This window comes from Protopterus annectens, chromosome 7.part0 (assembly GCF_019279795.1).
Source record: "Protopterus annectens isolate FY-2018-M chromosome 7.part0, PAN1.0, whole genome shotgun sequence".
Taxonomy (NCBI): Eukaryota; Metazoa; Chordata; order Ceratodontiformes; family Protopteridae; genus Protopterus; species Protopterus annectens.
In genome coordinates, this window is record NC_056739.1 from 1660645465 (window position 1) to 1660659818 (window position 14354).

The 14354-nt window shown below is 34.7% G+C and overlaps 1 protein-coding gene across 2 annotated transcripts in view; it reads left to right on the top strand.

Annotated features, from left to right (window-relative positions):
* The window catches only part of SLC38A3 (solute carrier family 38 member 3), a 1194467-nt gene that overhangs the window by 326858 nt on the left and 853255 nt on the right, over positions 1–14354 (top strand). Inside the window, exon 3 of one of the 2 annotated variants that reach the window (XM_044078187.1) lies at positions 13431–13556. The exons of the other annotated variant lie outside the window; for it this stretch is intronic. Coding sequence (XP_043934122.1) covers positions 13431–13556 — 126 coding nt within the window. The remainder of the gene's footprint in view (positions 1–13430; positions 13557–14354) is intronic. 2 annotated transcript variants of the gene reach the window in all.

A 14354-nucleotide genomic window follows, 5' to 3' on the forward strand; every position in this document is an offset into this window, starting at 1 on the left:
CTCTCCCACAGATTCTAACAAATATGGATGGACAATTTCCCATGGTTTCTCCTGCCATTTGGTTGATATGGGCATCCTGAGACAGTGTAGCAACTACCTCATGTACATGGATGACCCTCTACTACTACCACCTAGGAACACAATTTGTGAGAGATACAATTACATTAAGAACCTAGACTCTATGCTCTCTCCCTCACAAGCCAGTGTATCTGGCACTAAGGAGGTTGGCAACACAAACACCAGTCCTCAAACACCACCCACACCTACATAGTACATACCCATATATGAGGAGACCTTCAACAAAAACATACCCAAACAAAAGAGGCTTCCGAAGCAAGATCACACATGAACTCCATAGCCCACCGCACCATATGCCACCCATAGTCCACATGCCTGTGTCTCTCAGCCACTAAGGCCTAACCATAAACCCACATTGTTAGTCATAGGAGACTCCATTGTGAGACATACAGATGTGCCCCTCACCCCTCTGGAAAAGGAGAAAGTCATGGTTAGTTGTTTTCAGGTGCCAGAATCCACCATATCGCACATGTACACAAATCTTTCAACAATAGGTACTGTTATGACTGAAAATTAATTTTTGTTACTCTAGTTACTGTGGTGCTGCTTACTGTGATGGATTTGAAGTTTTCTTAAGACACTCAGTCTTGCTGGCTGGATTCTGCTGAAATCAAAGTCAGGTTATAGTTGCATTCAGTCTGTTGCATACAGAAACCTGCAGAATATACACTGATGAGAGAATATACTTTGCAGCATCAACTCAGAACAGTAACAAATAACTTTTTATAATAAACCACATGGACTAATGTTGCCACTTCAGGTACAGTTCTACTTTACTTCTCATATAGCACAGATGATGTGAGAGATATAACAATACCTCGGGACAAATGTGCCCCTACCAATACCCCTAACATAACTGGATTTAATACAGACTTTATATATATTTTTAGTTAAGCACTCTCTTGGTTTTGGAAAGATGCTGCCTTGATGACGCAAATGCTGAAACATCTGTTCTTGTGCAAATGCTGATAAGTGCAGAAAAGCACATTTTTAAGGAAACACCTTGTAGATAAACTTTCTTAGAAAAACATATTTTTAAACTTTCTTAGAAAAGCATATTTTTCAAGGAAACACCTTGTGGATAAACACATGTCCTGTTGTCCATTCTTTAAAGAAAGCAGGTTGTTTTTTTTTTTTTCTGATATATCTTGTTTTTTTTATATTCTTGCCAAGTCTGTAAGAAGTCAGCTTTCTTGATGTGTGTGTAATACACTCATAAGCAAGTTCCTCGTTTTTTTAAGCCACAGTCATTTAGTATGGATGCTGATCACATATTACTAAACTCTGTTTCTGCATTTAAGCAAGCTTTATCGTATTCCTTATTTATGTTGCATATTTGTAGCAAAGTTACTTTCAACCTTAAAACCTTGTTGAGTATAATCTTATAATTCCGTCTTTTTATTTTAAAACATACTTAAAGCACTTTATACTGATATGTATTTTGATCACATTATTTAGAAAACACATTAAGAAACAAAATCTTTAGTCTTCTGTTGATACAAAAGTCAAAATGCAATTTTACATAGTTAATACAATGATATCAAGTATTACTACTAAAACTGAATGTATTTAACAACTTTTTCTTTTACAGACCATTCTGTGAAAGTATTTTATCAGTTATGAGCTGTGTCTGCTTTAGTTTTATTTTTTAACTTGATTAATGTATTCTTTTGCAACCACAGAATTTAATTTATGACTTAGTACTCTTTTATTAACTCTTTGCACCTGTGGAATTAACTCTTTACTTTTACTGATTATTTTATATCAAAAGATTAGAGCTAGACTAATATCTATACGAGACAAGAACTATGTGCTACTCCAAGTATTTATACACTGCTGAAAATATGCAGTTTTAATATCATTTTAACCATAACATTGTGGTCATGTCTCTGAACCGCCCATTAACATCTTGGTTGACAGTGAAGTGACCATAAAGTACTGAACTGGGCTTAGAATAAATGCAATTATTTCAGTATATTTCATACTTGAGGATTTAAAAAAAAACATGATTTATACACTAAAGAATGCTATGTACATATTAATCCATTAGCTGTATGAGTACAATATTTTAATATAATTTTTCTCTAACTGGGGTAACCAATACTATTTTACTGATAAAATGATGGTCCAAAAACCAGTAATAAGACTCTAACTTAAAACCAGTGATAATATTACTACTAGACATTCATTTCTTTTGTACTGAATTCTTTCCATAAAGAGACTGTAACGTACATTTAGTCCAAACTTACAAATTTAGTAACATTAATATCAAGCAAACTCTTGGAATATTCTTATGTTTCTTTAGAAGTATCTAGTGAAATTGCCACCAGAGGCAACTACATACGCAGAAATTAGAAACATTTATGCTTTTTGCATACCAACATTGTCTTGCCAAAAACCTATTAAAAATAGTGACCATTTTTGTTCAATTTTTACATATCTTTACTTTTTTCTTGTGTACCTTTAATAAAGCAATTTTAAGCCATCTCTTGTATAGCTTTACAGTTTAACAGGTTGTAAATACAATTTAATATTAATAACTAGAATGATAGCTATTAGCAACTTGTAAAATATCTTATCCTGTCAGGTTTAATCCAGTATTTCTAATGCACTAATACCTGTTTTCCCTCCCCCCTAAAAGAGTATTGTCAAGAAGAAATGAGATATTTCTTCATGTAGCTTTATTTTATACCCTTTTGCAATACATACTGTTCACATAGTCAGTGTAAAACCGAGAAAGTACCCCTCCCACTGTAGTACTGCAGTATTGTTTATTTGCTTTATGCTGTGAGAATAAAATAATTGTTTGGCTGTTTTTAATGATAGAATATATATTTTTCTGTTGCCTTTGCTGTCTGCTACTACTAGTAGTTATTTGTACCCTCCTATATAATTGATTTGAACTGTATGTATACTATAACCCATCTGTTGGCTATATTTGATGTGACTGAGGTTTTTTACTTTTATCAGTGACATATATGCACAATTGTGATATTTTATTGCAATTATGTTTCAATAACAATACTTTTTTTAGAAAAACTCAAGCTACTTGTTTGGCAATCAGTCTCATTTCTTATCTTATCTTTCCAACATTTCCTGTAACTATTCATCCAGTCTAGGAAGGTCTGATCTCACATTTCAGATTTTGTAAACAATAGTTAATTTTTTTTGCATTTTTCCTTTAACGATCTGTTAATACGCTTGCAATTTAATAGTAAAATGCACTTATATTTGTGATTTGCATAACTATGTATTTATACTACATAACTAAACATTATTTTACAATTAGCTTACATATTTTTTAACTTTTGATGTCAGTATTTTTTTTTTATTTATTTAACTTCTCTGCCATTCATTTTACAAAGACTGTTTGACTAATTCCATCCGTGATTTTATTTCTTTTTAAAATTCAGAACTTTAACTGGTGTGGTGTTACTATACAGTTATAAAAAAATTGTAAAAAACAAATAGATATTAGCTTAACGAATACATGTTTATTTTTATATTATTTATATTTGCTGTTGTCTGCCTGTTATTCTTGTGCATTGTATAAAAAGAAAATACATGCATGTCAGACTTGTGACTTTAAATCTTTATACAATCATGTCAGTGTTGTGACTTTAAATCTTTACTCTTATTAACAATTTTTATTTAATTTTTATACACTAGAATTGTTGTTTATCTTTTGATTATGCTATGTGAATGGCAGTCATATGCTCTACTTTACTGTAGTACTGATAAATATCTTGCTTTAATTGAATGGAAGTTTTAAACATTTGAGAATTATTTGTATTTTACCATTTTACCATGTATGCTTAACCATTTTCAAAACATAAACATATTATAAAATATATTTCTTTTGTACAGATCAGCTGTAGTTTCCTGCTCTTTCCCAATGTTCTCTTATGCTCAGCTAATTTATTTCCTTTATCTTGTAACTGCTGTTTAAGAGTTTCCTGTAATGTTGCTTGGTCTTTCTGACCTTCTTTATTAACCTAATCTGCTGAATTTAAAATTCCTATGCACTTTTGGAAAAATGTTTGTATAACTTGTCTAAACTTCCTGAACTCATTGTGTCTGTCTCTTAGAAGTTTATTACATTTTTTGTAACAAAATGTACTAGTGGTCCTGTCAGTAACTGAGTTGATTCCTGTTGCAACTTTGAGATTAACCTTTCACATGTGGTGACAGGACATAACAGTTTAACATCTGAATCACGCAATAAACATTTGTCATACTACACATGGTTTTCTTTGAGATACCAGTCAAATATTGTAATACATTTGCATAATGTCTTTCTATCAACCTGCCCTAATAAGGTTTTACATTTACAATATGCTGTGTATATCAACATTGCAATTTACTAAGGCTTGGTTTATTCCTGCACAAATTATGTCTAATAGCATCCATACTAAAAATGCGACACAGAAAAAAGTCTTACCAGTTAGCAAGAAAACAGGTGATCAGGCTGTTGTTGCTGATGGCTGGAAATTTTTCAGTCATTTGAAAACCTGGGGAAACACCACAGGCAGCAAACTGCTGTTAAAGTAGATATCCACCTTTTCTTGGAGAATATATGGCACTGCAATGTCCGTGGACTTCAGGCTCAATCTCGATTAAGACGTCTGAAAAAACTTTACTGCTGCAAGCTGCATAAACTGGAGTACATCTGTTTAGAAATTACACATATGTACAACTGTTAGTTACTGCAATTTGACTGAAGTGACCCTCTGCAGGTCATACCCTTCCCACTGTGTTTGAATGCAGGTAGGCTCGCCATTGAAAATTAATTTTTGTTACTGACGTTACTATGGTGCTGCTTACTGTGATGGATTTGAAGTCTTCTTAAGACACTCAGTCTTGCTGGCTGGATTCTGCTGAAATCAAAGTCTGGTTATAGTTGCATTTAGTCTTTGCATACATAAACTTGCAAAATATACATGATGAGAGAATATACTTTGCAGCATCAACTCAGAGAAGTAACAAATAACTTTTTATAATAAACCACATGGACTAATGTTGCCGCTTCAGGTACTGTTCTACTTTACTTCTCATATAGCACAGATGATGTGAGAGATATACCATTTACCTCGGGACAAATATGTCTCTACCAGTACTCCTAACATAACTGGATTTAATACAGACTTTATATATATTTTTAGTTAAGCACTCCCTCTTAGTTTTGGAAAGATACTGCCTTGATGATGCAAATGCTGAAACATCTGTTCTTGTGCAAATGCTGATAAGTGCAGAAAAGCATATTTTTAAGGAAATCCTTGTGGATAAACTTTCTTAGAAAAGCATATTTTTCAAGGAAATGCCTTGTGGATAAACACATGTCCTGTTGTCCATTCTTTAAAGAAAGCAGATTAGATTTTTTCTGCTATATCCTGTTTTTTTTTTTTTTTTACATTCTTGCCAAGTCTGTAAGAAGTCAGCTTTCTTGATTTGTGTGTAATACACTCATAAGAAATTCCTTATTTTTTTAAGCCACATTCATTTAGTATGGATGCTGATCACATATTACTAAACTCTGTTTCTGCATTTAAGCAAGCTTTATCTTATTCCTTATTCATGTTGCATATTTGTAGCAATGTTACTGTCAATCTTAAAACCTTGTTGAGCATAATCTTACAATAACTCTGTCAAAGTCCATTTTGGCATGAATGACATGAGATGTACCTCCCTGGACTATATGAAGAGAAATATGATCGAGCTCACTAAATATGTGTCCCAGGCAGGTATGTCCCTAGCCTTAAGCAGCATTCTACCATCACCCAGAATGATGCCTCAATACAAACAGAAAATGATTGACTTTAACAACTGGCATATTTTCTGGTGTCATTCTAAAGGGATTCAATACCTGACAGCCTAGGAGGACATGATCGACAGACCACGATGCTTTGCCAGAGATGGCCTACATCTGTCTCCCTTGGGCTTCAAACTTCTGGCAAAGGCTCTTGCCTCCCCCATAGTTCCTTTTTTAGGCAATGCCTTGAGGTCAAAACTACCAACATGAAAATTTCATCAAAATACAAATTAAAGGTCATGCTGCTAAACGCTAGGAGTCTGAACATGAAACTGCACTCATTGCAAGCATTCTTAACTGTGGAAGATGCTGACATTTGTGCAGTCACAGAAACCTGGTTCAAAGCTGTGGGGAGCACCCTAGCCATACCAGGTTACTCATCATATCATACATTCAGACCCCAAACCATGGTCAGCAAAGCAAAAGGAGGTGGGGTTTCAATATCTATTAAATACATCACACCTCCAGGCTGGTCAAAATGTATGTCATGCAGGAGACACTCCAGGTGCAGTTGACCATTGACAAGACCCCTATTCAAATCATAGCTAGCTGCAGGCCCCCAACTTTGACTCAAGATGCCCACTCTACATATCTGGACCTCTTCAAATCTGTCAAGATTCAACCCTTTACCCTGATCCTGGGTGACTTTAACATCCAGCCAAATATTGGAAGAACTACTTATGCCAAAACACAAATGCCCAGAGATTCCTTGATTTCATCATTGCAAAGGTCTTGGACCAGATGGTCGACAAACCAACAAGAGGTGATAATATTTTGGACTTGGTATTAACCAACATAAGTAACCACTGCAGCATAACTACAATGTCATCTTCCTGATAAGATCTGACTAGAAAGTGGTCACTTTCAAAGTCACCATCTGCCCCAACACCCCCCCCCCCAACCAGGGTCCAAACAAAAAAAATTCTCCAAAGCTGATTACATCCTCCTGAGGGAAGGTACAAACAGCTTACAGCCCTGCCCTACTCCATAAGAACTGGCACAAATGTCCAAACCTACACCAAAGTACTATACAAGCATCTATATAGCTACATGGAATCAGGAATACCAGACAGTAGAAAATCAACCTCCTCAAGGAAGAGTAAACATGTCTGGTGAACAACTGCAATAAATAAACTATAATAAAAGGAAAAGAATCACTGTCCAGGACCAAGAAAAAACAGATGCCTAATTGGAAGCAATCTCTCCTTAGCCTGAACAAGTAAATAAGAGCACTAGTGAAATCCTGCAAAGCAAACTTTGAGTCCAAACTGGCTGGCCTTCTTCATATATATCCACAATCTCAAAAAAAGCATTAAGATCTGCTCAGAAATGGTGGTCAAGAACACCACATACACAAATGCTGTAGATGTAGCCAACCTGCTGGCAGACAGGTTTGTTGAAAACTTCACCTCTCTGTTCCCCTCATCAGTAAATCAGGACATCCCCAGCACCTACCCCTTCCCCTTATCTCTAGGGAGCAAGTCATTACTGCCGTCTCATACGCAAAAAATACAACCTCCATGGGACCCGATAATATCCCAGGCTGCACCCTACATGAACTCAGGCAGGAGTTGCAGCACCATTAGGCACCCTATTCAACCAAAGCCTGAGTACTAGCATTGTCACAGCTGAGTGGAAGACAGCCACTATCATCCCGTTGCACAAAAGTGGAGCATCCACCAATCCAGGAAATTATAGACCCATCAGCCTAACTAGCCTAATTTGCAAGGCCATGGAACAGATTATCATGGACCTTATTAACAAGGACATTAGCAACCTCCAAACACTTGATCCCACATACTTTGATTTTGTCAAGGGGAGATCATGCCAGTTAAATTTGATTGTTTTCTTTTAGAGACTCACGGAAGCCATGGACGAGGGAAGACAGTACACACTGCCTACCATGACCTGGCCAAAGCCTTCAATACTATTCTCCACTCTGGTATGACAGAAAAACTCTCTCAACTAGGCATCAATCTGTGTGTTACCAGATGGGTAGCAAATTGGCTCACTGATATAACTAACCTAGTCAAGATAGGGGAAGCCACATCAAGCAGTAGACTGTAATGAGTAGTGTACCCCAGGGATTGGTCTTGGGGCCTCTGTTGTTTGAGATATACTTTTCTGAGGTGCAGGCCAAAACTAGTGGGCTATGGCTGACCAAGTTTGCAGATGACTGCAAGTTGGCTGCTGTCATCAATTCCCTTAGTGATGGGACATCCTCCAAGAGGGTCTCACTCAAACAAATGACTGGTGGCAAAAACATAGCCTCAAACTGAATGCCAAAAAATGCATCATTATCCTCTTTGGGGAGAGTGATGTCCCCACAAATTATCATGTTAATAACAAGGTCCTAACACATGCAACCTGACTTTTGATCACTATATTGCCTCCATTATACAGAAACCTTTCTACATGGCTCACCTCATTAGGAAGGGTATTTTATTCAGTTACAAGGAGGTCATAACATCTCTGTATTCTTCTCTTATAAGACCCATTATTGAGTAAAATACCTCTTTTTGCAAGTACGTCACTAAGCACATAGAGCAGCTGGAGAGACAACAGAGGTTCCTCACCAGGAAAATCCAGGGCCTCAAACATCTTCCCTACACAGATAGGCTAAAAAGCCCTGTCCCTCTACTCAGTCTCATGCAGACTCCTCAGAGGTGACTTTTGTCTGGCATAAAAAGCAATCTCAGACCCTGCCTTGATAGGACTGCTGCATATCCACAAGTCTAGCTCCACTCAAGTAACTCACACATGTGACCTCAACCTGGTTGATGACATCAATAGGACTTGTTGGTGGGACAGATTTGTTTCCCAGAGACTTCCCTTCTGTGGAATAGACCCCCTCTCCATGTCAAGCAGAGTATTTCATTATCCCTTTTTAAGCACAACCAGGATAACTGGATAGGGAACAGAAAATGTACCTCTGGGATTCCACCTGTGTCCTTATTGGACAGGAGCATTGGGTGCTGACTTGTCAGAACATGGGCTAAATTCTTGGCTAGGCTTGTAAAGGCCTCAGGGCCAATAGCCTAGTCACTTCCTATGATTCTATGATCCTATATATCAGACCTACATAAAATTTAAATTACAAAGAACAAATAATGAATTTATAATGGAATCTTTTGTTCAAAAGTAACATTTTAGATATGAGAATAATAATATTGATGAGTGTCAAAAACAAGGACATCTTCATTTTGGAAGAGCCACTCATGGAAATATCTACATCAAACTTGTTATTTTATTTTATTTTTTATGCAGTGAAGATTGGTTGTTGTTGTGTCTTTCGGCTTTTCCTGGTTAGGGGTCGCCACAGCGGAACGCCAGCCAGCTAATGATTGGCAGTAGATTTTTACGTGCCGAGTTGCCAGCTCTAACACACAACCTTCAATGAAGGTACACCCATTCACGCATGTCTCCACACAGAAGACACTCTAGCTGAGAATCGAACAGGACAGCGTCTTACTGTGAGGTGACAATGCTACCGCAGCACCACCACCACTGCAGATATAGTGAAGATTGGTAAATATAACACATATCAAATGCTAGATATATAATACACAAGATTAGCCTGACTGGAACCACATTTTTTGAATGGAGTGTATCACAATTTTGGAAATCATTTTAATTTTTCCATGGCTGTTTTGGTCAGACAATGTTAATCCTTCAAGTTGTGTGATATTGTACAATGCCTCAGTACTATCTGTTGTACATAAATATCAGTATCCTCATCTTTGGACTTTATCTATAACAATAAATCTATAAAAAAAATAGGAAAGGTGTACCACTCTCTCATTTTTTAGAAATTTTCAAATTAACTGGGGCAGTATACTATATAGAGGCTGAAACCATTATAGTGAGAAAGAAATTCACAACTAATAATTACAAATTCTGATATAAATTAGGAATGTAACTTATAAAACTGAAAAGTATTAATGCTACAGAACTAAAGTATTGCTGGAGAAATGTCTACTATATGATATATTTTGAATATTGTCTATATAACTACCTTTTACTTAGATAGATTTGTTTTTATAGCTCAGTTCAGTATAAAATACAAATGAACTATGATGAGACATAAAGCTAAATAATGGGTTTATATCATTGTATGAATTTACATTCATGAAATATACAAAAATAAATTATATTTTGTTTATGTAATATGGAGTCTCAACTTTTAAGCAAATAAATAAACCATGTCATGCACCAAGTCTACTACAGTTTCATGTTGTGAGTTATTACCAAGTAAGCATGTGGCTGGATTAAAACTGCCAATTTTAATAAGGTGATATATTCTATGTAGAGCTGTCAGACTCTTAAAAGCTGTTAATCTGATTGCGCATATTGAATAAGTTATGGTAAAAAGGTAATAAATAATAAATTTAAACACTACATTCTATTTGTATTGTCCAACTAGTGTGTACAGTCTGTTGTTAAGGGAGTGTGAACTTTATAAGATAGCACAATTTGACCCCCATATTTTTGACAAACCCAGAATTCTAATTGGAGTGGAACAAGTGGTAAATAAAAACTGCACTTCTTCAGTCACTTCTAACAGGAAACGTTTAAAGAAGAAGCTGTACGTCAGAAATCTTTGTTTTAAAGAACCACCGGCTTCCTACAGGATACTAAAGTATTATAAACTTCATTTGTTACATTTCAAAGTATCTTTATAGTTTGAATACATATAAAAAATATATTACTTTAAAGAAAAGTTTATTACCCTCTAAACCTATTTCTGCCAATAACCTGTGTTTTTGAAAATTAAATTTACTGATCATCTTTTATATTTTTCGTAATGACGTAAGATCTACCCCAATATAAAGGCAGGACTTTCATTAAATAAATGATGAGCTAATTAATTCCACTGTTTTCCTTTTATGAAGTTCTACCCTACTATATTCATTTTGCAATCTTTCTAATGCCCACCTTACACTGATTAAGATGTCATCTTATTTTCCTCCTGTTTACCAGAGTTCCATGAATGTAGATTATTTAATGTAAATTTGTGGTGCATATTCTGGATGTGTTATATTGTTTAAAAAGTATGGATATCTCTTTTCTCAGGCAAATAAATTCCATCTTTGAAATAAATAAATAACTTTCCAGCAGACAGTTCTATGAATACAGGATATCAGCGCTTAATAAAGAAAAATGTGTTTTATTATTTATCTAGTGAATGATATATCTGTACAATGTCTCTATTTTTAAGCTTTCTGTTACTATGTTAAATACTTAAACAGCCAAAGAAGTTCATAAACAAAGTCAAGGTCATGTAAATCAAGGAAAATTAATGATAACATGAAACTTCTCTTACAAATGATTTACACTACTTTATATTTATTTATCTGCCCATTGATCATCTATATTAAATATCACACATGTTTCTCTGTTGCATGTGCTTAAACATTTACATCATGAATAAATTCTTGTACTACCTCCATCTGAAACATAAGTTGTTTATTATTTGTTTTTGGCATGTTTGTATGATTGTTTTATAAAATGCTATACTGTTTTTGTCGTTCCGTATCAACAATTGCACTGTAATACTTTTAATTAGTACTTGTTCATGTTCATCCTTGAAAAAGAAAATAAAAAGATATTATATGAAAAAGGCAGTTTTGGTTTCAGAGATAAATTGATTTGAGCCACACATGGATTACATTACAGATAGATAATTTGCTGAGGATTCCCCTGCATACTTATACCTAGAGTATATTTGTCTGAAAGTGTCATTGGTGGAGCCCTGCTATAACATCTTATGTTGAGTTTATCTGTAATGTCTTTCTGCATGTACAAAGTGAAGGTATATCAAACAGGAATATTGTACATATTGAGGTTCTTTTATTCTGTACATATTAGGGCTAAAAAATGCAACTGTCAAGCAATATGTCATAAGATTACTATTCTTACAGATATATATATATATATATATATATATATATATATATATATATATATATATACATACATATGTGTATATATATATATATATATATATATATATATATATATATATGCAAATTAACTTAGAGAAATGACTATATTTATCAGGGTTTTGGTTTAGCTTCCTGTATCTGCTCAGCTTATTGATTGTATTATTTATTTATTTTGCTTTGAGTTTGCACAACTGGTAATATATATATATATATATATATATATATATATATATATATATATATATATATTATATGAACTATGTGTGGAGTTCACCAAACTGTAGAAATTGAATGACTATAATGTTTTTTTTTTCTGAAACTGTTACACTCCTTCTATGTAAGTAATCCTGATTTTCTTTTACAATAGGTGAAATGTACATAATGATTCCTTTATTTGCTTTGGAAAAGTATGGGGAATTTGCAGTAAAATAAGTCATTGGTAATGCAAGCTATGGTAGAATGCTTGATCTCTTTCTATTTTCTACAATTTTGATGCTCTGCTGTCCCTCGTGGGCTTTTAATGTTGAGATCATACTATGTGGCTTTCCATTAAGTCAGACTATATGTCAGTATCAACCTTCAAATACATCTTTGCAAAGACATTTTTCCCAAGCAGATCACAGTTAAGAGCATAATATCCTGCATACAGTAACTGTAAGAAAGACTGTTCTTATTCAGTGTTACATTTAATAAAGTGTTAGCAAGGATGTTTTATGTTTTCGTGAGGATTCATCTGCAGAGTATTGATAAATGTTCTAGATCTGACATATATTCTGGTTTACTAGTTCATTTGGGAGTGGGAGACATAAATGAAATGGCCAGGAAACACATAGCATTCCTTTTGCTGAAATGTTCACAGCTGAAGAGACTTTGTATTTATTGACAGTGTTAAAGCCACAGCCTTTGGATATTTCATCGGCAGCAAAAGGAAGGTTGACTTTTAAATGATTTAGTTAATAGGGGGAAGATGAGGTGGATTTTGACTTCCAAAAGTGAATGAGGCCAACTGCAAATCTAAAGAGTATGATTGAATTGCAGTAGCATTCTTATTTTCAGAGGCTATATTTTTCATACATCACCTAACCAATTCTCTTGAATAAAATAGTAGCATCCTTTGGTGCATCACTATTGCTGTGTGTCAGCCCATTTCTTGTCATCTTCTGGTTTTAAGCATTCAGAACTGAAAATCCTGTATCTATTTATCTAATTGGGCCCTTGGTTCCTTATCACTTGTGAAGTGCCCCGCTTTCTAATAAATAAGGTGAAGTATAGCCAAATGTACTCTGCTCTGTAGTTTGAAGATCATGATCCTTGAAATTCGTCTCCAAATGTTTCTAAATGGATGTTCATTGAGGGCAGATATAATACAGCCTAACAAAGCTCTATATATCTTCTTTGAATCAGCTAGACAAGACATGTTCAAGGTGTTCCAGTGACTTCTATTCTTTCAGACTGTTCTGTTCTGAAATGAGCAAATTAACCACCAATGTCAGATGATCCAAGGCATAGTTTTTGCAGACTATGTCCTTTTTTGTCAGTATCATTATCATTTGCTTCATGGTGGCCATTGAAATTGTAAATGTTTTGATGTCTTTCAGATCTAATTATAACATATCCTTGGTTTCTGCCATATCTCCCAAAGTATCTGGGATTGGAATAGATTATACCACTCAATCCAATGATCCTGTGAGACACAATGGTTTTCTTCCAGTAGCTTCCCTCAGGTAAGGACATTTGCTTAAAATACAGGGAGTAGTTTAGATGAGCATATTGTAAACTATATATTAATACTAATTGTTTATTGTTCTGATGAAGTTTAGCTTATGATGATATAAAATGTTTGCACCATTTACAAAGAATGTCCATTTAATTATTTATTTTTCTGCAGATAATGATTATGCAGTCAATTTCAAGGCACAAAACTGTATATTCAGTAGAAGATTGGTGAAAACTTGTTTCATAAGATCCCTCATTTTGCTGAAATGCAAATTATCAATTTCTGGTTGAATTTCTAAGATATTTGCATTAATACATGCTCTGTGATCTGTTGTCGTTGCATCATTTTAACAGCTAGCTTCTTCTCATATATGCAAAAGGACTCAAACTTTTTAGTTAAAATATTTTTATCTGATTCCTGACACTTTAAAATATTTCTCTTCTTCTGTCATAAAAAATATGTTTTGCCATATTTGAGTCCTTTGATCACATCGCTCTGGAAATCCCCTCACCCCCCACAAGGCACACACATCACCATATGTTATCCATGGTATAAAGTGCCAACTCTTTAATACTTCATATATTTCTAGCCGCACTTACCTGCCCTCACCTGCTATTGCCGCTTTATTGTTTTTACGCCATGGTATCTTATCTTCTGCAACTTCCTCATTCTCAGCATATGACATTTTAGCTGGCATTAGAACATTTCTTGCTGTGTTTTGCTTTGTTGCTCTGGTCATACAACCTGTGGAATAGTCGTTCGGTATTTTATTTCTGATTTCTCCTTGTAGATACCATGCTTTTCA